Genomic DNA, 25,513 nt, shown 5'->3' on the forward strand with positions numbered 1-25,513 from the left:
CCTCGGGGGAGGCTGCGTGGCGACCAGCGGCTCCGGGAGCGGGGATCGCGGCCCTGCTGCTGCCTGGCCCTCTCTCTAGCTCAGGCTAGAGGTAACGCTCCACCCGACCCCCTCCCCGCCCAGCTTCACGGGACGAGGCTCCGCTTCTCCCGTTCTAGCTGCCACCGAGCCCGCTCGCTCCCGCGCACCCTTCCTTGGGAGGCGGGGGCGGGCCGGCGGCGCAGCCTGATGACGCACGGGAGGGTGACGCAGGGCGGGCCGCGCCGCGCTCCGTGTGCCTGAGGGGCCCGAGGCCGCCGTTGTTCAGGCTCCCTCAGGGCGCCCGTCAGCCCGCGGCCCGCGCCGGGGGGACCCCATGTGAGAGGCGGCCGTCGAGGGGGGCGGCCGGGCGCACCGCGACCCGCCGGGGCCACGGGAGAAAATGACATCGCGGAGGTGAGGCGGGAGCGAGCGGCGCCGAGCCCGGTGTGGGGGGGGAGGCGGGGGGCAGGGACCGTCTGTCCCCGGGGCGCGCAGGGCTCGGGCCCCTCAGCGCCCGCTCCTCATGACCAGCTGGCCGGGCAGGGCCTCCCGCGGCTGCGGCGCAGGGGAAGCGCCCCCCCCGCTGCCCGCAGCCGCGTCCCGGCCCCGCTCCTCGCCCGCCCCAGGGGCGCGATGTTCCTACTCCCAGCGCCGTGGGGCTGCGGCTCCACTCGGGGCCTGTCTCATTCTGCTCCCCGACAGCATTGGGGGTGGTGAGAGCCTGGCCCAGGGTGCCCAGAGAGGTGATGGATGCCCCATCCCTGGATACATCCCAGGCAAGTCTGGATGGGGCTCTGAGCAACCTGAGCTGGTGAAGATGTCCCTGCTCATGGCAGGGGTGGCACTGGGGGAGCTGGGAAGGTCCCTTCCAACCCCAGCCATACTGTGATTCTGTGTTCCCTGTGCCTTGTCTCACTTTCCCAGCCGAGCAGATCCTCACCCAGCCAGCACTGGGGAGGATGTGCTTACATGTGGGGCTGGGGACGGTGAGTAGGGGGCTGGTCGGCCTCGGGCTCTGCTGACCCCTGTGCAGGGGCCAGAGCTGCCACAGCAAAATTGGCTTCAGGGGAGGTTTCAAGTGAGTCCCCATACGCCCACAGGTGTGTTTGAAACGCAGCTGAAAGATGAATTTTATCCATCTGGCAGCCCACCTGGTTCTCAGTCCAGATTCTGAGGCTGGGGAGGGTCGTGCTACTGTCATTAGTCCAGCGCTGGGGATGTTACTGAAACTAAAACAGGAGCCAAGTTTAAAGTGAGTGTTCATAAGATGACCTGTCCTGCACTCTCTATTACCAGCATTTGGTCTAATTTCAAAACCTTGTGGCACTGCAAAATCAACATGATAAACAGTTAAATCTGTTTTCTTTGTTGTAGCTTCTCACTGTCCTTAGTGTATTGTGGTGTTTGCCTTATTTTAGCCATCCTTTCTGGGCTGAGAGCTTGATGTTAATGTTAGACTTCAGAGGAGTTACTGTCATAAAAAGGAAAAAGATATTTATATTCTTATCCAATGTACCTATTCTGACATTCAATACATCTCTAATATCTATTAAAGTATAATTTTTTCAGCATTGGGCTGTCCTCTTTCTTGTTCTGCTTAAGAGAGTGAAACTAGATGGGTTGGTTTCCAGTCCATGGCCATTTATAGTTGGATTTGGGATCTTCTAAAGTTTGCGAAGGATCTCTGGGGTGTGTTGGGTTTTCTGAATGTCCCTACTCACACAGCAGGACAAAATACAAGTGACCTTTTCAAAACACTTGCAAACTTGAGAGGAGTGATCTTCTTATTCTGCTTAGAAGTTTAAATTGTAACTTGTGAAGGAGAATGAAAAAAAAAGATGAGAAATGTAAACTGATGAGCCTATAAATAGGAGTAATTAAACTACCAGTCACCGCCTCCCTGAATGCAATAGTTGTGACAGCTGAGACTCAGAACTGATTTAATCTCTCCTGCTCTTGAAAAGGTGATTAGGAAAGCCCAATCATGACCTGAAAAATTGTATTGATTTTTTTTTTTGTCTTCAATTTGGTAGGAGAGAAATATGCTGGCAATGAGGGCCTTATAAAACACAGACCCTGCTGATCTTTTGTGGATTATGCTAAAAAAGAAAAAAAGAGAATTGTAGCAAGGCTGTATTTTCTACCATGTATTAGTTTTTAACAAAAGCTTTCCTGCTCAGGTGATATCCCCTTAGTTTTGTAAATCAGACCCTCACTATTTCACTGGTTACCTCTCTGCCAGCATTTTAATCTTACTGAAAACTAATAAGGGGTTTGGAGTGATGTGCTCCTGAACCCCCACATCAGCATTGCTGGGAGGAGTGTTCTGGGCACAGTGAGGACTATGAGTTTAATTAGAGTGTGACTTTCTTGATTGCGTTTATTGGCTGTGATGTCCTTTGCTTGGGGTGGCCTCTGCACCTGCTTGTCATAGAGGTTGGAGAAGGAAAGCAGAAAAAAGCCTCTAAAATGCATTCCATATCTATAAAAGGAAGTGTAGGAGAAAGTTCCCTGTGGGGCTTGTGTTACTGGTGTCGCGGTCCCCGCCGAGCTCTGCTCCGCTTTTGGAAGGGATGGAGCCCCCAAGGTTCAAACGCACGCGTGTGATGGCAGGACTTCAAATGAAGCGTCTCCATCGCCGGGCCGGAACCGCTGCACAGAGATCCCAAACACCCCCATTTTTCTATTTGGAGCGGCTGACAAATGCAGCTTCCCACTCAAAGCCAAAAATACGGAGCTGAGAGAGCAGGAGGACAAGTTACCGTTAGAAAAAAAAGTTACATAAAGTGCAATAAACTCCATGGTTCTCCCAGATGTAACTTTTCTTTTGTTACACTTGCTTACTTTTTGCCACACTTGCTTACTTTTTGCCATCTTCAATAGGAGGGTGGGGGTGAGACTTGTTTTTAAACAATTTATCATGTTTTTCACCTGTCTTAAGTGCAACTTATTTGTACTCCCTTCTGCTCATTAAATAATTATGTTTCTGTTATTTTCCATCTTTTAACAGCTAGTGTACAGTTACTTCCAGATGCGTTAGGTTTTAGGGCAAGACACAGAATATATTATATTAATTAAAACTTATAGAATGTCACCATATAATAAATTGGTAGGGCTGATACAAATAATTCCTCCTTTGTATGTTTATACACTTTTGGATATAAACTCAAAAACTTGCAAAGACATCTCTTGAACCCAGTATGTATTTGAAAAGCTTATAAACTGTTCAAAGTGTTGCTGCACTTTTTTTTTCTCCTAATGGAGGTAGAAGTGTGGTAAATCTATTATGAGCTTCTGCAGAGCAACCTGTCATTTCCTGAAATATATTATTCAATGTTCAGTTCACCCCAGGTGCCAATGCGTGTGCAGTTTCTTTTATGGGACTGCATCAAACCAGAACTTTCCTTGACCTTTGAGCAGTCATTAGATGTAGCATTATTTTTTAATTCATTCCCATTTGCTATAATAGCTTGGAAGTGTTTTTTAATATATTTTTTCATGACCTGTGCTGCATAGGTTTGATTTGGAGTTGTTATTGTTCAGTTAAAGATATGGTGCTATTCACTAGATTTTCTCGGTGCAAGCAGAATATCCTTAACTGAAAAAAAAGGCAAGATTAACAAGAAGAATCCTGTACTTCTGGAATGGAATTGCTACATAAATAATCCTAATTCCCATTTGAATGACTTGCTAGAGGTTTGGATACTCTGGAGTCTCCAGAATGTTTCCATGAGAATCGGTGCCCAAAGGGAACAGGCCGGGTAAGGCTTTGGGAGGAATATTGACAGTTTTCAGTATAGAAGGAATTGTTGAAACAATCGAAGTAATAACCCTAAATTTAGACACGCGTTCACATACTTTTGCCATTTTAGCAATTTAGCATGAAAATGCTGACTGTAGGAGGAATGATCAGGAATGCTATGCAATTTTTATTAGCTATAGCGCTCTTAGATCTGTAATGAGATGGGCTGCAGAGCCTTTTGCTGTAATGTTTTGCTTCACTTTGGAAAAACCAAGAACCTCCTGTACAAAGCGGAGCAGCCCGTGTTCTTTTTGCAGATATGGATCTGCATTTCCCTTGTGCCCTGCCTTGTGTCTGATTTATGGCAACTCTGAAAAATAAAAGCCATCTTTTAATTGCCAAAGCCAAGCCTGACAAAGGCAATGAAACGGTTCTCACTCGCTGTGTTCACATCTCTGTCCCTGGGCTGCGCGGTGCTTGGGTTTTATTTTAAGTTTGTCTTCTGAAATCATGCCTCATTAAAAACTCCTTTCATCCAGAACACACAGGTGTGGTTCTGCAGGAGTGCAATAAAAATCCTCAATGATAGATAAGAGCAAACGCAGATGTGTTAACGGAACAGCTAAGAATAATTCTCTTAAAAGTGAATGCCATAGGAGGGGACCCGGAGCTGCTCTGATAAGGACCATATAGAGCTCTCCTTTGGCAGGGCACTGCCGGCGTTCAGAAGGTTGTTTGTGGGTGGTGAATATCAATATGAGATTCCTCAGGGTTTGTATTTAAGCGGGATATATTCGAGCCAGAGATGTTGCTGTGGTAGGTAGGAGACACGGCATTGCTCCCGTGTCGGGCAGCGCTCAGCACCACCATCTCTTGTGGAAGAAGACGGTACAACTGAATAGGTTGTCCACACGTGGTGGTCAACCCGAGCCCTAAAGCATGAGGTTTTCTTGAATCTTTAACCTTTCAAGTGTTGTCAAGTGTCATTTCAATGTTTTGTTGTATTTTTCCTGATTGTATCTCAGTTTCTTTGTCTGCCCTGTCTTCCAGGAGTAAGGAAAATGAACGACTTGTGATCTCTGTTTATGTTGCAGGCCTTTCTTTAATGTCATTTTAATCCAAGCAGTCTGAATATGTATAGAGTATCTCTTTTACTTACAAAGCATCTCTTGCCAATATGTAAAATTGCAATGTAATATGAAATGAACAATTTATACTTTCTGCTAAGATAGACATTAATTGAGGAACAGAATTCAGTACTTCCTGGTTTTGAAGTGGTTGGATTGTTTTGTTTAGTCTTATCATGTCGGTTAACTCTGAAAGCTGGAAGATCTTCTATTTATTTGTTAACACTCTTTTATTTCTAACCTTTTATAGATGGTTTCATCCAAATATTACTGGGGTGGAGGCAGAAAACCTGCTGTTAACAAGAGGAGTTGATGGCAGCTTTTTGGCACGGCCCAGCAAAAGTAACCCAGGAGACTTCACACTCTCCGTTCGGTAAGTTGAACTGTTTGGTTTGTCTTTCTCCCCAGATTGGTCAGAGTCTGCATTTCATGCTGTTCTGTGGGGAAGGAGTGGAAATGAACTCCTTGGAAGAGGTGGAAGAATGCATGGATCACTTTTTAGTCTGTTGTTCACTTTTTTCCTCTCTTTTCCTCCCATTTTCAGAGAAGAGGTTCATAAATACTTTTACCCAACTTGGGGAAACTATGGGTTGGAAGGTGGCCAATTCTGATTCTGCAAAGGGACAGAAAAAGTTAAGGGGATCCAGAAGTAGATTGATAACAGCATTACTTTTAGCCCTCTAAAAATCTATTTGATAACTATCTGAAAGTAGCAGAGATGGTGTGAATTACTGACCAAGCACATGTGAGAAAACGCTGTCCAGATTCTCTTCTTACAGGAAAAGTCAGCAAGTTTTGAAGGGCAACTGCTTCCAAAATAGGCTTTTTGTGACACTTATCCCCTGACACTGTGTATAGTGGTGGGGATGGGGAAAGGAGGAAGCAGGAGGAAGTAGATAAAGGAAAAGGGAAAAGTGGGATTGGTGATAAGAAGAATGCTGCTGGGATGCCTTTGAGATAAGGGGCCTCCTTGAACAAATGGGAACTCTTTCAGAGAGCTGTTCTTCCTTAATACTGTAGGAGCAAATGTCTTAGAGCAGGCAAAGGCAACTCTCTACTGAAGGAGAGATCGTAGTGGTTAGCGTGAAGTTCTAGAGAAAGGAGCAAACAGGCTCTGAGGGGTGTCCTGAGAATGCCGAATTCTTTTCTCCTCACCCTTTGTGCTTGTGTGTGCAATTCTTGGAGGGATTTCTTGGGAGATTGTGAGGCCACAGAGCTTACACTGGCTTCAAGGATCCCTTCATTACAGAACTAAGTTTTTTCCTATTTTTCCTGACTGTTGGGCAGCCGCTTCCCCTTCTCCGAGCCACCAAAGCGTGGCTGAAGCACAATTCAGGGGTGCCCTAGCTTAGCTATTCTGCAGTTTTTCAGTTGGAAAATGATACAAATATCAGTATTCTGTAACTCAGCCAACAGAACACTAAATATAAAAGTGATTGATTGGAAATCAGCTGACTTGTGTGTCATGGTGTTTTTTTTCTTTCTTTTTTTCAAATATTAGACGAACTGGAGCTGTCACCCACATCAAGATCCAGAACACAGGAGACTACTATGATCTCTATGGAGGAGAGAAGTTTGCTACATTGGCTGAGTTAGTCCAGTATTATATGGAACATCATGGACAGCTCAAGGAAAAGAATGGAGATGTTATAGAGTTGAAATATCCACTCAACTGCGCTGATCCTACATCTGAAAGGTCAGAGAAATAGTGGTGAAACATGCACTTCTTATTAAATATGTTTTTTATCCCTGTTAACACTATGGTCAGCTTTCATTTAATGAAAGCGTGGCCGCTGTCAGTAATCTAATAAACATGATTAAAGGTAAAACAATCTAAGCCCCAGAACCTGTTTTCTTCAGCATTCTTCCTGGTGCAATACAGTACTAAAAACCAGGACATAGTTCCCTTTATTTTTACTGGGAGAATGTTTTGTTATAGAAGTTCCCCTAAAGCTTCCTGCAGCTGTTATTAGTGTAAGAAATTCCCAAGGATATTTCTGGACATAACTTTTTACAATTTTTCCAGCAGTGGGCATGGGTGTAAGAAAGTGAATGACATGCGATCCAAGTCAAAGCTTCATTTGAGGCTTATGTGAAAGGCAAATGTTGGTGCTTATGGAAGTGCTCGCTTCAGAGTGTTTCTGTAATCACTCGCTGTATGTACAAGTCCACTTCCAAAGCTTGGTTTGTTTTTTATTTTTATAAACTCTGAGGCTTTCTGTCGACCTGGATGTTGTTGTTCAGTGTAAATAAGCATTTTACTTTATTACGAATATTTAGAACAAGCGGATTCAGCCATGGCTGGAATGACAAGTAGGGTACCTGTCTGCATCTTTATTTAAAGGTGGTTTCATGGGCATCTCTCTGGAAGAGAAGCTGAAAAACTATTGACAGAAAAAGGAAAACATGGAAGCTTTCTTGTGCGCGAGAGTCAAAGCCACCCTGGGGACTTTGTTCTGTCTGTCCGGACAGGAGATGATAAAGGAGAGAGTAATGATGGGAAATCTAAAGTGACACATGTCATGATTCACTGCCAGGTATGATGAAGCGCGAGCAACTTTAACAGGGCAGCGGGTTTATTGTAGCGGGAGGAACGTCTTGCGCGTCACTACAGAGCTGAACACGTTTCCCCTTTCCCTGTGATGCTCCTTGTGCTGTGTATCATCTGTTTGATCGATTTGACTAATTCGATAGCATCAAAATTCTATTAGTGTTTTATTTTTCTTGACTGCTTGCCTGACTGAATCATGTCACTATCCCGTCAAGCACCTTCTAATAGATTTACTTTGAATTGCGTCAGAAATCTGTCTCAAACCCTTTGCTGCTGGAGCCTTTCATGTTCATGAATCTCCTTAAGTGAGTTGCAGCCTCCTGGATAAAATATAATAATATGAGTAAATGGACAAACAGATCCATCTGAGTCTAACTGTTTCTCCTGTCAGTTTATGAACTTGCATGTGATAGATGATCAATTTTCTGTGAAAATTTTGAGTATTGAATCCAAGGAACACTCCTAAATCTAAAGCTTGAATTTAATATAGGGGAGTATTATTAAATTTTAGTCTTTTGATATTTTCTTATCTGCCCATGGGTTGCCATTAAGAAAAAAAATCACAGATTTTGTAATTTTCTGGTGTTATCTTAAAATACAGTGCAGCAACCTAATTGTTTAAAACCAGCTAAAGTGCAATAATAGAGACCGTTTGAAGATAGAAATGGCCCTCTAAGACTGTAAAAAAGATCAGATTGTTTTGTTTTGTTTTCAAGAAAACCGCTTTCATGTGTAGTTACCTACTAGTAGCATTTATGACATTGAGGGAAATAACTCAGCAGTACTTCCTTAAAATAGGGATGGTGCCAGCCAATACCTGTCTTTCAGGACCCAATGATACGTTTTTAGGAATTTGAACTCATTTCCAAAGCTGGATTCTAATCACACAGCTCAGGTAGCCTGCTCAAGCTGGCAGAACCTCAGTTCAGAAGGAATCAGCTTTCCTGAAAAATAATGATTTTCACTTGGATGACAAAAAGGATAATGTCCTCCATACTGTGTATGTGTTTCTTGTTATTAAGGTTCTACCATCCCTTAGCAGAAGGATTTTATGAGATTCTTCTACACATGGTTTTAAAGAAAATTTCTCCTATGTAGCTTACCCTAAAGATTATATTAGTGTAGACTTAGTTGTATGAAGTATGTTTATTTTAATGAGCACCTGTCTTTCAAGGATCTAAAATACGATGTTGGTGGAGGGGAGAAATTTGACTCTCTGACAGATCTAGTGGAACATTACAAGAAGAACCCAATGGTAGAAACTTTGGGCACAGTATTGCAACTCAAGCAGGTGAGTGAATGGACAAGACACCACTGAGCTTTGTTACCTTCAGCATATGTTGTTGAAATGCAGGATTTTCCATATGTTCTGCAAGACATCATTTTTTTTTCTTTCCCAATACTTCGTGAAACTGGATGACAAAGTCGGTAATTTAAATGGGAACAATTTTTATATGGCTGCAAAGGGATAGACTCTTGTGTCTCTGCATGCTGAACTTCTTGTTGCATCATGGTTCATAGGGATTGCAGGACTAGTCCAGAAATGAGACAACTTAATGTAGTAAAGAACAACTGTGAGATTTTATCTCAAAGCAGTTGTTCCCTGCCCTCTTCCTCTCTACCCTCACTGACCTTTGTTGTACGAATTGTAAAGTTTTGAAGTCCAAATAGATGCCTGGATCCTAGCATTGCCTATATAAAATACACTTTGTGTATGGAATTTGTGATTTAACCACCTTCTTGTCATTTGTTATACCTTTGTTTAATATTTGTATGTTTTTTAGCCTCTGAATACTACCCGTATTAATGCTGCGGAGATTGAAAGCAGAGTGCGAGAGCTAAGCAAGCTAGCAGAGACTACAGATAAAGTCAAGCAGGGCTTCTGGGAAGAATTTGAGGTACGTCATTACATTCCAAACGTTCTGGTATTAATTCTCCATGCCACTGAACCATTAGGTTTGTTACTGCCTTCCTGACATTTCCTCATCTCCCCCTCCGTCACTTCAGATCCCTGTTCTTGTTCCCATCTCCTCTGTCAGGTACAGCACATGGTAAAATTTTACCAGTTTCATTCTCGTGTCTGCTGGCAAAATGATCAGCTCAAACTGTTAATTTCTAAAATAGAACAAATTAACTATGGGCATTAACCAACAGATTCCAAACTATTCGAGTCCAGCCTGGGTCCTAACCCTTCTCTGACAACTGGGATCGCTTAGTAACTTGTATACATATGGTGGTCAAAAGCTCCGAAGTGTTCTAAATCTAATGAACTGGTTTATACCACACGTGAAGAAAACCACAGTGGAGTCTGGAACTCTACCAGCAGATGGCAACAGCAAACTGGAGAGTCCTGATCTGTAATAGAGCTGCTGGGTTTGGCTGTGAATGTTCTTTTGAGAAACTTCTTGAATAGAGGCAGCTTTGCAAAGCACCCATTCTTGAAGAAACTCTTTTTTGATCAGCCATACTCATTAATGGAATGTACTGTCCAGTCTGCTCTGAGATTATTGTCAGGAAGAGAAAAATAAATCCATGAAAAGCAAAAGAGTCTTACCAAAGAGGTAACACATTTCACTATGAATGTGTTTGGAATATAAACAGGTGAGGTCATGGCAGTGGGGAAATCATAAAATGAGGATTAAGCTTCATCCTCTCTCTTCCCTGGTGTGGGGACAGTCCCTGACCCAGCACTTCTGGATGCTCAGGTTCCCACGTGGAGGGGAAGGGAGGCAGGAGAGGCCACTCTGGCCATTACTGAGGACATGGGACTCTGTTTTGCTCTGACAGTAGGGTGGGGAACAGTTCTCATCTATCGCTTGGGAACCTGCCTGGAGGTCTGGCCTCAGCCTTTGGATTGCTCCTCTTGCAAAGTTCAATATGCGAACTTTGATGTGAGGCCTGACGAGGCAGGAGGATCAGCCACACTGCGTATGAGCCAAACTTGCATATGAGAATTAACTGTGTTTTCTAAAGACTGATTAGTGGTGTGCTTTATCATATCATGGCACAATCACATGGATTGTGCCTGTGATCAGTGTGTGTTTTAGCCCGAGCCTACAATTTTTTACGCTGATGGTGGTGAGAGCCTGGCCCAGGTTGGCCAGAGAGGTGGTGGATGTCCCAACCCTGGAGACATCCCAGGCCAGGCTGGACGGGGCTCTGAGCAACCTGAGCTGGTGAAGATGAGCAGGGGTGGCACTGGGTGACCTGGGAAGGTCCCTTCAACCCAAACCATTCTGTGACTCTATGATTTGCAAGTCAGCCAAGCAAAGAGTGTCCATTGGCTTCCCTGGAGACTCCAAGCATCCCTTACTCTTATTTAGAGGATATAAAAAGGAAAAGGTGTACCCTATTGGCTTGCCCTTCTTGTAATTAATGCTGGCTTACTAGAAGCTATAGGAATTGTTGTTTTTTTGTTTTCTTGAGGGAAGCACTCTTGTGCAGTGCATTTAGGAATGGATTGTTGATTTGTTAAAATACGACTAAACTATTACTTGACACTTACAACTTATTTTCTGACCTCTGGTCTGGCTGAATAAACTTGTCTTGTAATGAGTTTCTCAGCTGGTCCTTAGAAGCAAGGTGTTTTTGTGTCTCGTGACTTGCCTGAAGAAGACTGTTTGCTAGCAAACCAGAACTCTTATGGAAAAAGTAAATATAAGAAATTAAAGATTTTACCTGTGAGACACTCCACTTCTCTTTCCCCTTCACTGCTGTTTGTGAGGTCAGCGCTAAACCTTACTTTTTTTTTCCCACTGTGCTTTTGGAAATGAAGCAGTCTCATAACAGTTTTAGCATCGTGCTTTTTTGTTCACCTCAGGTAAGCTACAGCTGTCAGTCTTGGTGGCAGGAGGGCAAACTGCAGGTTGCCTGTGGGTCTCTGCCTGGGCTGGTTGTGATTTGGCAGCTCAGATGGTGCTTATAAATTACTTGTCTTCAGACGCATTTAAGAATGTACCTCTTGTCCCATGAACCACTAGACAGAAATGTTGACAGTCCTCGTAATGTTTTTGCGTCTGAAAAATTGCTGTTTGGTGAGCTTAGTGCTTGGATGTTGTTGTGAAATTGGGGGCTGTGTTTCAGATTCATTATTGTGTTGTGTACATCTCTTAATGGGCTTGTTAGAAGTTGCTGCTTCTTGTGGGTCTCTCCTCAGAGATGCTCAAAGCAATAATAATTAACTGTATGAAGTGAAAATGTGTTTGAAGCTGCAGTTTCCACGCACTTAATTGTTTCCATTTTTTAACCTGCTAGCAAAATTTAGCCTTTCGGTTCTTTTGCTTGGCATTTTACTTGGCTGAGATTCAGAAGTCTTAATATTATATAAAGGTGCTCTGAGCTAATGGCACTTGAAAGGCTCTTTGCAGTGTGGTGAGAGGTGAGCTGGCTGCAAAGTGCTGTTCTGCCTGTCGCTTGTAGCAGCGAGCGATGCTTTATGGGGATCTGCTTTCTGTCTTCACTTCAGAAGCATAAAGCCTCACAGCTCTCCTGAATTGCTTTTGTTCTTTGGTTTCTCTGTCTTTAGGATAAGCCTAATTGTCCAAGGTCACCAGGTGAGGCACAGACAGAGACTGAAATAGAAGTGAACAAATGCAACCGAGGTGCCCGAGCTTTAAAGTAAAAATCTCTGCAAGAGTGCTGAGGGTGGTAATAACATGGGGAGCAGCTTCCAAAGCCTGAGTGTACCTTTTAGTCAGACCAGTGCTGCTTTGGGGATTAAAACTTGGAACAAAGACAGAGATTCTGGTCCCTTCAGCTTCGTTGCAAGGAGGGAGATTTGCAGCATGGCTCTGAAATTCGGGATTGCTGTTGTCCCTGTTGTATTAATTGTGAACCAGGCACTGTGACATTAGCTCCTTGCCAACAGGAGAAATCCCTGTGCAGTTTTATTCTGTCCTGGGATGATTTATGGATAATCCTGTTTGTAGCTACCTATTGCCCCCCTTCTTCCCCCAACGGGCAATATGAGAGAATCTGAGCAAAAACTGGGTTAGTGAAACAGCCTGGTGTTGGTAGGAGAGAATAATTAGAGCATTTAAACAATAGTACGTGGCTGTGGTGGTGGGCTGCACATTGGCATTTTACCTGCCTCATCCACACCTGTGAAAATACTGTAGCATTCCCAAACAGATTTTCATTATGGAGAAATAGACAAAAATATATTCTTAATATTCTGCTGCTGACTGCTGAAGGACTTTTCACTGTGCTTGAGGTTTAAATGCAGCTCGATGTGCTGCTTTGGGTACCTTATTGGTACTGAAGCTAATGCCAGTTCAGTGGAAATTTAACTCCTTACCTGCCTGATTCAGCAAAAAGGAAAAATGCGCTAGTACTGTGAACTTTTATGCGTGGTGAGAAAAACCTAGTGATGGTGATTGCCACAGACAAAGTGGTGTTGTGCTCCAGTGTAACCAGTTGTGTTTTCCTTTTACAGTGTTTTACAGCTGAAACCTTTAAAGGACCAACTTGTGTCTGCTTGGTCAGAACAGTATCATGAGGACTTGCTGGTTATAGTTTGTGGTTTAAAGAAGATTTGGATTTATAGATATTTGTAATTATCACGTGGATAATAGCTTACCTTGTCACTCATGCTCATGTGTTTCTTGGATACCTTGGCAGCAATACAGGACGAAGTCTGAATGGAGAAATCCAGTACCTTCCCTTTCCTCTGACTATTTAGCATGATAATCAAGTGTTATCGTTTCTGTGAGGAAAGTATCTCTATAATGATGGTGAAACGGTCCATACTGCTTTTATTAAAACAAGTTATTTGTGCTCTTTTCATTTAGACTTTACAGCAGCAAGAATGCAAACTTCTCTATAGTCGAAAAGAAGGTCAGCGTCAAGAAAACAAAAATAAAAATAGATACAAAAACATTTTACCCTGTAAGTATTGATTTCTTTCATTATAATGTAAGCCTGCTACTTTTCTGTGCTTTATTTTCTTAGCTCATAAATACAGGGTTAATTAATCAGCACTGTGCCTTTCTTCTCTTTAATTTCCCCTCTTGTGTTGTCAGTATTAGCCCATGCAATTTCCAGTTTGTGTTCAAATATTTGCACTTTGTAGATACCGATATTTCGATTCCCAAATATTGGTTTTATCTTCAGCTTTCATTTAGTAGTGTCACATCCCTACACTGTTATTCGCCAAAATGGAATGCTTATATTTAAGAGGATTAATTTGCTGTACAAAACTGCATGGTGCAAATCCAGCAGACATTTGCTTTGACTTAATGTTTGTCCGTGTACACATGAGTTACTGGGCGCACGAACCCTTATTTTGATCTGGCTTGATATGAATTTGCCACTTGTTTGAAGAAATAGCAAAAGAGGAAAGGCTGAATATTTTAGCCACTAATTTACTGAGTTTGACAACTTAATAGCTTCTGGTAGCAGTAAGAAACGTACCTGTCTGCGGGTATTTAGGAACAGCTGTGTGGTCACAACTGTGGGATGCAAGCGCTTAACATACATCTATTTTCTTCCAGTTGATCATACCAGAGTTGTTCTACATGATGGTGATCCAAATGAACCTGTTTCAGACTATATCAATGCTAATATTATTATGGTAAGTGTTCTCCTACCTCCAAGAATCTTGTTGGCACAGCCCGTGCCTCTTCTTTAACATGCTCACCTAAATCTTGTAACCATTTGTCACCCTTGGTTTTTTTCTCTAGCCTGAGTTTGAAACAAAGTGCAACAACTCAAAGCCAAAAAAAAGCTACATTGCTACTCAAGGTTGCCTGCAGAACACAGTGAACGATTTTTGGAGGATGGTGTTCCAGGAGAATTCTCGAGTTATCGTTATGACAACAAAAGAAGTTGAAAGAGGAAAGGTAAAAACCAGGCTCTCAAACTGGCCTTAGGAAAGGTCATGACATTTGAATGCAAGTAGGGACTAAAACTGACTTGGTTATTTTGATTTCTGTGCTGAAATTTGGTGTGCCACCAAATTTGATCTTTGGAGACCTGGAAGGTGCTGAGTGTCCTTTTTTATTGGTGCGTGTGGGAACTGAGGGTACAGTCCTATGATATCATCAGGTCTCCCTTTTATAAGGGTCGACTCATTAAATTTTAGCTCCTGATAGTGAATCAGAAACGAAAGCTTCAGAAATGTGTTTGTTAACCCTTTTATGAACCAGCCTTTTTTCTTACTGGTTTTTGTTTTTTTAATCTTGCAGAGTAAGTGTGTCAAGTACTGGCCTGATGAATATTCCCTAAAGGAGTACGGCGTTATGCGTGTTAGGAATGTTAAGGAGAGTGCGGCACATGATTACACACTAAGAGAACTTAAGCTTTCTAAAGTTGGGCAAGTAAGTATGTTAGTAACACTGTCCTTTTAATTTAGACTGCAGATCACACACACAAAAATACACAATTAGGCTGTTTCTTTGGAATCAATAAAAGCACTAAGAGACTAATAAACTGAGCCCTGACTCTTCCTTTGAAGCTCCAGGTTTAGTTCCATACATCTTTGTCATTGGGATAAGGGAAGATTCTTATACCTAAGCACTTTTTGGCAGAAGATGTGTGGCTGCAGAGCTCTGAGGAAACCTGGAAGGAGGGACTGTGCTTTTTGGAAATCACATTTCAGTCTAGCTAGGCATGTGCTCCCTTTCATGGAGATGGCTGCACTAGAAAAAAATGGTTTTGTGTGGGTCCAGTGTGTAGGAAGAACGTTTAAGGGAGGAATACAAAAAATGAGGAAGGAAACAGTGAACTAGTGTGGAAACAGCCCTTTCTTGTTAAGGAGCAATTTGGATCAGGGTACAAAAACACTTGTGTAAGAAGGAAATAAGCAGGATGTGTTAGACTGGTGTGTCCGTGGGATGGAACTGAGGGGGACGAGGTGTGTGAGGGAACTGCCGCTGGTGTGAATGTGACAGATGAAGGTCCCTCGCTGTTGGTCGCCCTCAGACAACTTTGCTGTGGCTTCTAAAGGCGAGGATGGAAATGGTGGTGGAAACAACTGCATGGGAGAGAGGGAGCTGAGGAGACAGGAGGTGGGATTGACTTGTTGGACCAGGAAGAGCTCTGGCTTGTGCCCTCCTTTGGGAGCTGTGGTACCATGGATACTGGTACATGGATACTGGATCTGACGCAGCTTTGCCACATGAATGCTTTCAGCTGGATTTTGATCTGAAGGATTATATTTTCACGTGTTGGCATCTTCCTTCCAGGGGAACACGGAGAGAACAGTCTGGCAATATCACTTCAGAACTTGGCCTGATCACGGAGTCCCCAGTGACCCTGGCGGGGTACTCGACTTCCTCGAGGAGGTGCACCATAAACAGGAGAGCATTTCTGATGCGGGACCCGTCGTGGTCCACTGCAGGTATGCCGATGCACTGGGTCTCCCCTGCTACTACTCTCTGTGTCTTTTTTTTTCAATTTAGTTAATTTTTTTGGTGGAAAGGTTTAAAAGAAGACAACTTTTCCCGAGAGCAACTCAGACTTTGATCTGTCAAGGTGTTTGTGCCTTCTGTTTTGCAAAATGAGGTATTCTAGCTAGGTGTCAAATGATTACCTTCAAAGCAGTCTGTCTTTCAGAGTGTGCAGCTCTGTATGAATAAAAATTTAATGATTTCTGGTGTTGTATGAGAAGGTGGTACCAGTCTTGGTCAGATAAATTTTGGCTGCTGGATCATGGAAGTTCTAGTATCCTGTCCCACCTCCTGTCAGTGCTCTCTCCTCAGTCTTGGTTTATAAATGAAATACTTTTTATAAGGCAAGGAAACGTTAAATCTGACCTTGTAGTTTCTTTCTGATTCAAGGATGTTAATAAACACTGAGGTGTTTTATGACTTCTGTGTCTTCCATGTTAAGTTGTTTAGGTCTCTAGTTACTTTTGGCTGTGGGGCTTGGTTTGACTCTGGCTGTAATTTGAAGTCTAATGTCTGTTAGTTTAGGCTGTTACTTGGACTGGTGTTTTGGTGTCTGTTCAGAAAGAGCAGAACAATTAACTCTTTGGGGTTTTTTTCCCCTTTTTGCAGTGCTGGGATTGGGCGAACAGGAACTTTCATTGTGATTGATATTCTTATTGACATCATCAGAGAAAAAGGTAGGTTCCCCTCCCTTTTATTTTCCTGTGGGACACTGACAGATACATTGCAGTAAAACAATAGGAGTGGTGATCGAATAGAGGGTTCCAGTGATGCTACAAACCAGGTGTGTGTTTTTGGCATAGAAGGGACTTGCTCATTCCTCTTTGAATAAAGTGCTGAAACCCTGTGTAAGTGAATAATGAAAACTTTCAGCTGAGGATTAACCAGGAGTCTGGTTATGTTGTTCTTATTTTTATAATTTATTTTTCTGTTTTTGTTTTTAAATCACTCATGAGTGTGTGGCTGTTGATGTACTCATGCCCACTGAATTTGGGTAACTTGTTTTTGGAGAACGGTGTTGTATTTATGTATAAACTGCCTTAAACACTAACTCAGCATGGATGCTGAGCTAGATTGCATTTAAAGCCACCTTGCAAATAGGTGACGTGATGCAGTTTTCTCCCCCAGGACAGGACAGTCTTCCATGCGATGCTACAGTTCTACAGATGTACCTGTTAATAGTCAAGGATGAATCCTCCACGTTAAATGTTAGCAATCTTACTGCTGTTTTCTGCTGGAAGATGAGGCCAATCTCTCCTCCACAGACAAAGTTTATTTCACTGCTCTTAACATTATGATGATTCTTCTTGCCAGGTGTGGACTGTGATATCGATGTTCCGAAGACCATCCAGATGGTGAGATCACAGCGGTCAGGAATGGTTCAGACAGAAGCACAGTACAGGTTTATTTACATGGCCGTACAGCACTACATTGAAACGCTACAGCGCAGAATTGAAGAGGAGCAGGTATATTTGTCCTGGAGTATAAAATATGACATAGGAACATGTTATTGGAACAGGGAGTGGAGTTGCTTGTTTGCTGCCTGTTACTTTTGGAGACCTGACTGTATAACCAATGCATCGGGAAAAGGCTGGCTCTGTAACCTGTTAACCTTGTTCAGAGAAGCCAGCCTATATTTCAAGTCGTTATGCTTATGAATTAATTAAACTATTAGGTGGGATTAGCCACTTGCAGAGGAAGAAAACCATCAGTCTCAGAGGCTTCTCCATATGACTGCAGCTAGTGCTACTTTACCTTCTGTGAGGACGCTTGCATGTATGGGATCCTGTCGCCCAGTCCCTGCTCCCCAGATCTAACATTTCCTTTTAATATTATCTGTTTTTCTGTGCAAAAGGATAAAATATAAGGCTCTGTTAATTAAGACATAACCTTGTGTTCTATTGAACTTTAAAGATACTTCCGATCTGTTAACTCTGTTTCTAAAGTATGATAATAAATTTGAATGCTAGTAGCTCTAATATGTACAGTGTCCATCAAAAAGCAGTTAGAGGAGTGACTTGGTGTGATGAAAGCTTTGGAACATGTGGTGACAGCCACAAGACCTTCACCTCACTCTTCCTAAGTACTTCACTGCGTTCAAATCCTGCAGTCTTTTACAGAAGTCACCTTGTTTTGTAACAAAGAGCTGATGTTCTACTCACTGTTGCTTTAATTCTCTGCTCTAACCTCTGGTCACCTGGGATTTTTATCTTTTTGTTTTGGAATTTCAGTATCTTTCCTTCTGCAGCTGGCTTGCTGTGCAGGACATAAACCCACCGTTGGGCAGATGTGGGAGCTGCGTGCTTGGCGCAGTGCTGGGGGTAAAATGTTATCCCTGTTTTGGGATGGAATGTGCCAGCTCGGGCTTGGCACTCTCGTCTGGCTTATTGGGAGTGTGGCAGAGCTTATTTCGTATTTGCCTACATGATGTAGATGTGCTGTTCAGCAGAGAGGATGGAGACTTTATTCCTCTCCCCAAGACAGCTGTTGTGTGCTCTGATGGTGATTAGACACAGAGCAAAGAACAAGAAATCCCTCAGGTGTACTTTTTGTTCCTGGCTTTGTTGTTTTACTTCGCCTTCGAGCTGCCTCATGTCTCTGTGTGTGTAATTATGCAAGCCTTGTATTCTCGGTCCGTGGAATATGGTCTCCTCCTGTTGCTGCCATTTCTGAAGTACATCTGCAACCTCTCTTGATCATTATAATGGGGGTTGAACAGTATTTGGCTATGGAGTGGTGCACCATATTTCTCCCATAGTGATGAGGGTCTCAGTGAGTTTTGTTTCATCTTCTATTCCCTTACTAGCTCAGAAGGCACAAGTATAAACGTTTAAGAAACTGGCAATAGATCATTGATTTACCTCAGGAGGTCTTGACCTAGACCTGGGGCTATTGGCAGCTATAGGAATAAAACAATACAGAAGTTCTCAGGTTAGGGAGGGCTTGTGTGTTGCATGTTGCTTTGCTTTGATTTTTTTCTTCCTTGTGGAAACGTGTTTATTCTCTTACATCTAGGAAACAAGTAGTTCTTACATTACTGTTACTCTGAATTAAAAAGGATAATCACAGTGAATAAAGCAGGAGGAAGAGAAGCCAAGTATCTACTTTTTCTTGGCTTGCTTTATCTGTTTCAATCAGCTTAAGTAATAGAAGAACTGACTGATTATTTTTAAGTTGCTTTTACTGTACAGTACATCTGTAACTTGGAACTGCCATTCATCACACAGTTTTGCGGGTCGGGCTGGTAGAAATCAAGCTCTAGTCTTGGACTTCAGGGTATTATTGGCAGAGGAGGGGTTTGTACCCATAACACTGTAGAATAATGTAGAGTTTGAACCTTTGCATTTTATTTAAATCTTAATTTTCAGCTTTAACCTTCCAGGCAATTGATCTGGACTGCTGGTCTATTTGAAAGTCATTTGTCAGAAGTAAGTAGGAGGCTGAAAGGGGAGAAGTTCAGTAAAATAGAACGATTTGAGCACGTCTGGAAAGGCCATTCTGGAAAAACTTCAACCTACATTGCTCTGCAGAGCGTTCTTAATGGCAGCTCAGCAGCCAGATCTCCCCAGAGGCTCCAACAGCCTCTGTTGTGGGTTTGATTCAGGCCAGTTATTTAGTACTTGTTCAAGCATTTCATAAATAAACAAACAAAACACCAAAACAACAACAACAACAAAAAACCCAGTAGCATGTAAAATTTTGAATCGAGGCTTTAATCTATGTGTAGGTTTCAATGTATGCATCTTGTGAATGTTTGCCTTGAAAATGAAGAAAGCCATTCTTTCCAAGCTTTTGCTTTTTGGAGCCTTCCATATCTTCAGATACGCCAGCACAATTGGCTGCAGCTTGTAACATATGCCCCAGAATACAAATAACAGCTTGGGTTCTTTTTATATCAAACCTAATGGGCTAAGATGTTACTTTATTAGAGATCTTGCAAACAATATTGTTACTCATTTGGCCACATCTCCGAGCTGGAAATAAGGTCAGTGGGAAGCCCACTGGCTGGTTCTGTCTGTTAAAGATATGAAAGAATGAAGTGTGGTTTCTTCTGCCAAGGAAGATGTGGATTTTGTACAAGTGCTGGTTTGTAAGGTTGGTACATTCTGCTGGAGATGGTGGTGGAAAGAGGAATATTGAATATCAAGGCTTTTCAGGTCCTGTAACAAATATCTAAAGGCAACCTTTAGGTCTTATTCATGTTGTGTGTCGTATCTACAGAATTGAGCGCTCACCTGTTCATGGACAAACCTTTCTTCTAAAAACATACACAGCTAATTATACATGAAGTTTCTGCCCTACTTCAATGATTAGTTTCTATGAGTAATTTAAAACCTGGCTTTTTGTTGTGTTTTGCTTCACAGAAGAGTAAGAGGAAAGGTCATGAATATACAAACATTAAATATTCTTTATCGGACCAGACAAGTGGGGATCAGAGCCCTCTTCCACCCTGTACCCCAACCCCAACGTGCCCAGAGTAAGTTCGCTTCTGTTATTAGTGTGTAAGTTCTGAACTGTGCTAACTAATCTTCAGGGACCTCCAATGAGAATATTGCCCTGTGCTTCGCTCTTAAATTAAATTGAGCAAAATATATTCTCATTGAATTACATTGTGTGTACAAGTATGGTTTTCTCACACTAGATTGTTTGGACTGAAAATATTTATTTTGTTGCAGAATGAGAGAAGATAGTGCTAGAGTATATGAAAATGTGGGGCTGATGCAACAGCAGAAGAGTTTCAGATGAGAAGATGTACAGAGACTTCCATATAGAGGCAGGTGCGTATGTTCAGGAGCGAGTGTGCACATCCAGCCTGAGCTGTGGGCTCTGGAGGAAATGTACTTAAAACCCAGCAAAGAGAAGAACTACAGGAATGACTTTCTAATGCCCAAAGTGCATGTTATCTGTCCTGCTTAGGACATTTAAATTCCAGAAGCTACTTTGGATTGAGTTGCATCTAGTCTACCAAAGCAAGTGGACTATCAGCTTGGTAGTTTGGTATTTGTTCTCATGCCCTAACTCAACAGCAACATAAACTGGGAGTCTTTATTATTCAGGAGGCTGAAATTCTGCATGCTAGCAAAAGATGAGTAGCAACTAGAGTCTTTTGTAAGTGATCTTTGCTCCTGGTTGCTGATAAGGATTTGTGATTTGAAGAACACTTAATCTGGTGCTCAGTCTCCAGGTTGCTGCTGAGCCGGTGTGGGGTGAGCAGTTGGTGTAGTATTGTCATAAATTAAATCCTTGCTTTTGTGGAGAGACAAATCTGTAGATTCTCTTTGTTATGTTTTGAATATGTTATAATTTGGTTCTTGCAATCAGGCAACTGAATATGTATCTATTGATGATTAGCTAATAAGTTTAGCTGACACTTTGGTTAATGAGCTGTGAATACAGCACAGGAAGAATACCTTTGAATTTAAGGTGTCTTTAGTCATTGATTTCTTTTGTCGTCTTTCCCCCTGTGTTTTTAAAGACCTCAGAAATCCTATTTTCCCTTTTCCATTTGGTAATTGTAAGTACATTTAATCCATTTAGTCCAGGAACCTTCTCCAAGTTCATATACAGCTTCGTCTACTGCCCAAGTACCACGCAGCATATAAGATTTGAGAGTTTTCATTGAGTTCAGGGCTTTCTTGAATCAGAATTAAACACTTCTGTATAATATCAGAATAAGAAACAATAACTCTTATTTTCTTCTCTCTTCCTTTCCCAGAAACGAGTATGGTTTTTAAAAGGTCAAGAAAGAAATCGAAGAAGTTTCACAGAACTGTGAACTCTGAGGGCTTGGTACCTTTTTATTTACGGTTTTAATCCTTCAACAGTAGGCAAAACTTCAGACCATCTAAAGATTGTTTATATCTCTTCTCTCCGATACCTGATTTCCAATTGCTCATTTTCCAAATAAAAGGAAATCCTTTCTACAACGTAGACAACTACCTTGTAGAGTCAGTCTTGAATCCAGCAAACTGTTGGACTGTCATCCATTTGTTTTTTAAATAGTATTTTTTGTTTTACAGTATGGTTATTACTTGGGGTTTTTTTTCTTTATTTGAGCAGTTGTGGGGTTTTTGGGTTTTTTTTTTTTTTTGGGGAAGGGGGTGGTGGGAGAGCAATGAAATGGATAAATCCGTTACACTAATGTAAAATACTGATGGGAACAATACTTGATTGTTTGGAAACAGTGGATCACCAGCGTGAATAGAATCAGCTACATGATAAAATTAGTCCTAATACATTTCAAACTCAGACTGAGTTCCATAGCGGTGAGTAGTGATTGATATGAAGGTGCTTTTTGTGATAACTGATGGCTTTGATTATGACTTAGCTGAGTGGCTGGATGGGCTATTTTTGAGTAATTATGCAAGGCAGCCTTTACATCAAATGAAATTTCTTTTACATGATCTCTACCTAAAATAGAAATTTACTGTATCTCTCAAAAGACACGGTGGCCTCGCGCTTTGGGAGGACACTGACTGTGTTCATTTGTCTGTGTTTGTCTGTTCAGCAAGAGGTAGAACTTGTAGAATTAAGGTATTTTAACAAGTTGCATGATGACACCTTGACCACGTATTAAAAGCAGTGAACCAACCCCCTGTGCAGGTGGTTCCCTTAGTGTTGGGAAAAGCCTCTTCCCTTCTGGGGAGGGGGAAGCTTTGAGCCTTCTGGTTTTTGAGTAAAGCCTTATGCTAAATTCAAGTTGTGTGGGGGAAAGCAGCGCGTGGGAGCTCGCTATCCACTCAAATCGCCTTGGCTGGAAAGGGCAGCGAGGCCAGCAGGCGTATTCTGGTTCGTTTGGTCGGGCAGGAGTTAATTACCGTTCTACCTGAAGTGCCTTTCAGAGCTGCATTCAATTTGCTGTCCCTATTTGGTTGAAAAAAAATCACGTTCCTCTGAAACCACTTCTGCTTGGTGTCAGTGAGACAAAGTCCTCTTCTAGAGACTCTAGAATGAAGAACTGCTGTTAAGCTACCAGTTAATTGTTATTTTTTTCACTTTGCTGTGTCCCGTTATCCGGAGCAGGAGCTCCCTGGAAGCATTAGCAGCCGCACGTGTGCATTAATGGCAGAATCGGTCCCCTCGGGGGGGACCAGTGTGTCTTACCAAGAGCTTTCCCTGTGTTTCTGGGGAAATCCTGTGACTTAAGTGATGTTAAGGAATTATTGTTGTTTTTTACGGTGGGTGCAGGTGGTGAACGCTGCGTTAAATCGCTGTACGTGAAGGTGCAGGGCAAATGGAATCACGTTACCGGCCTTACTAGTGAAATTATGCTGAAGCCTGGAATGTAATTAATGCAGCCTGCACAAGGTTAAGTGGGAGTTACATTACCTTTTCCTGGGAGTGCTTTGAAAAATCAAATATTTGAACACATTGTTTGAACTGAATGAAGGTGCTTCTTTAATGTTAATCAGAATTTTGTTAATTTGCTTATTGTCCTTTTTGTCCTTTGAGGCTTTGGGTTTTGTTTTGTTTTCTTCTGAACTCCTGTCACCAGCATACCATAATACCTGTTTTAATGTCATAGCCTTATACTCTAATCATAAGTACTCGTGCCCTTTCTAGATCTAAAATTTCTAGTCACCATGAGAGAGAAATCTATTAATTTGGTAGTGAGATAGCCTTTCTACATCGCCTGCTTCCCCTCCTGTCCCTATTAACAGCTTCGTCCTGCGGAACAGGGATCAGTCATAAGTGCTGGTATTTGTATAGAGCAAGTGACAGCAATTAAATATTTGTCTAAAACGCTGTGCAGAGTTGGACAGATTCTACACTTCATAGGTTAGAGGAAGGTGGAACGCGTGGTCAGGTCTGGAGCTGTTCACTGCATTGAAAAGTCACAGGAAAAGTCAAGAGAAATGAGAGAAGGATCCTGAACGAATCTGAACTCTGTGAACTCAATTAATGTGATGTGTCTTAAAAGATTGACCTGTGTAAGCAGCAATCAGCTACATGGCCAACATAAAGTTGCCTTCATGACCTCATCTGAGCTGTTTAGAACCTGCCGCTGTAGGGTTTTATTTTTATTCTTTTTTTTTTCTTAGAACCAGGGAATTCTCACTGCAGAATGTGGATTAATCCTCGGGGGGGATATGGTGGGAGAATGTTGATGAATCTGAAAGGTTGTGAATAAAAACTCCTCTCTTACGTGGAGCGTTAGGCCCTGTTTAATACCCAAGGGGAGACCTTGGGAAATAAGACCCGTCTGCCCTTCATGTGCCAGCAAGAGAGGGATGATTCTTAAGCTGTTTTTAAACATTCTTTGAAGCAATGGCTGGGGTTAATGCCGGCTGAAGCAAGAAAGACGGATGTCCTTTGGTTCGGGCGAGATGAGTGTGGGTTTCATGTCTTTAGTGAGTTTTTAGAGAATAAATCTTAAGCGTTGATTTACAAGCGTTTGCCGTATCGATGGCGTGGAAAAGGGACACGGTTCTCAAGTGTTCTGCTGTGGGACTTTATACCAGAAGGGAAACTTTCACCCAGCTCCTGAGGCACAATGTTTCATGCCCGTGTCAATTTGCTGCAGACTTCATTTACCGAATGTTTTGTAGCATACGCTTGAATTTCAGCTGACTGTCGGTAGGGCTGATTGGTTCTCCTATTAATCCTGACCAAACTTTACTTTTTCCTCTTCAGATGTGTGTTTGAAACACAATTAACTAGGATACGGCTAACGAAGTTATAAAACCTGTTTCCTTTTTTGTTGTAGGGATGGGAAAAATCACAGCTGGTACTAGGATGTGTTGTCAGGTTTTGATTTTCTACCCATAACTTCATTGCTTCAAATTAGTTTTTAATTCCTCCCTTTTAAATAGTGAAACGTAATTAATAATTTCATGCCTGTTTATTTATGACATTATTGTGATTTTTTGTTTGTTTTTATTACAGTACTAAAGACTAATGAAAAAGGATCTTCTTATTAGGTGGAGTAGACCTTGCATTTATTTTTTTTCCTGCAATGTATGAAGTATTGTACCAGAGTATTAAATGAAATGTAATATTTTATTGAAAAAAAATCTCTATCCTTTAAAAGGAATACATTTAGGATGTCATCAATTTGATGTGAATCATGTAAATGTTGATAATGCGCTGTTTATTATACATCTAGTGTTTCAAAAGACTCACTTATTGCCTTTTGCCCACATACGTTCTGTAGACCATTTGCAATTGTCAAAATGTGACATTAAAATAATAGTTCATGTATAGAAATATTGGTGGTTGTCCATTGTGTTCTGTGCTGGTATTTATGGGTCTTAGTTCGGCTGCTCTGCTGGCTGCATTGTGATTTTTTTATTGCTGCAAAGCTACTTTATCAGAAATGAAAGAGGGAATCTGTGAACATCTGAACTTAAAGAAAAATAAGAAAATAATAAAAAAAAGAAATAAAAACTGTTTTCTTAAGGTGTTTTGTCAGTAAGTCTGTTCTCCAGCCAGAGATGGTGTGTGGGCTCTGATCTGCGGGTCTGGAGTTGGTTTTGAGCTGCAGCCCATGGGATGAGATGCTGTTGAGCGAGCAGCCCTTCCCAAGAGCTCGCAGAGCAAAACGCGTGTTAAACGTGATGTAAATTCAATGTATGTGAGCTTTTACCTTGGTGTTCGCACCCTCTGCAGCCGCTTCCCCTGGCTCCTGTCCCCAGTCCTGCGCTGGTGTCCCTGCAGCAGCCTCCTGCTTCCCTCCCGCGCCACC

The 25,513-nt window shown here is 42.2% G+C and overlaps 1 protein-coding gene across 1 annotated transcript; it reads left to right on the forward strand.

Moving 5' to 3' along the window:
• The first annotated feature begins 238 nt into the window (after positions 1-238).
• PTPN11 (protein tyrosine phosphatase non-receptor type 11) lies at positions 239-25,214 on the forward strand. The gene is made up of 16 exons (XM_082066362.1): positions 239-435; positions 5,141-5,263; positions 6,392-6,586; positions 7,235-7,427; positions 8,616-8,732; positions 9,226-9,339; positions 13,231-13,327; positions 13,933-14,012; positions 14,122-14,280; positions 14,626-14,757; positions 15,625-15,779; positions 16,438-16,505; positions 17,143-17,294; positions 20,193-20,305; positions 20,505-20,606; positions 21,545-25,214. The coding sequence occupies exons 1-15, from the start codon at positions 422-424 to the stop codon at positions 20,572-20,574; spliced, it is 1,782 nt and encodes a 593-aa protein (XP_081922488.1). The 5' UTR covers positions 239-421; the 3' UTR covers positions 20,575-20,606; positions 21,545-25,214.
• The last annotated feature ends 299 nt before the right edge of the window (positions 25,215-25,513 follow it).

The sequence above is a fragment of the Streptopelia decaocto genome (genome assembly GCF_964273445.1).
Source record: "Streptopelia decaocto genome assembly, chromosome: 15".
NCBI classification, from domain to species: Eukaryota; Metazoa; Chordata; class Aves; order Columbiformes; family Columbidae; genus Streptopelia; species Streptopelia decaocto.

What these genes read in the sequence shown, in the direction of transcription:
- PTPN11 (XM_082066362.1), top strand. An exon ending in ATACAAAAACATTTTACCCT is followed by an intron (nt 13,328 to 13,932) that starts GTAAGTATTGAT and finishes ATTTTCTTCCAG; the next exon opens with TTGATCATACCAGAGTTGTT. An exon ending in TCAATGCTAATATTATTATG is followed by an intron (nt 14,013 to 14,121) that starts GTAAGTGTTCTC and finishes TTTTTTCTCTAG; the next exon opens with CCTGAGTTTGAAACAAAGTG.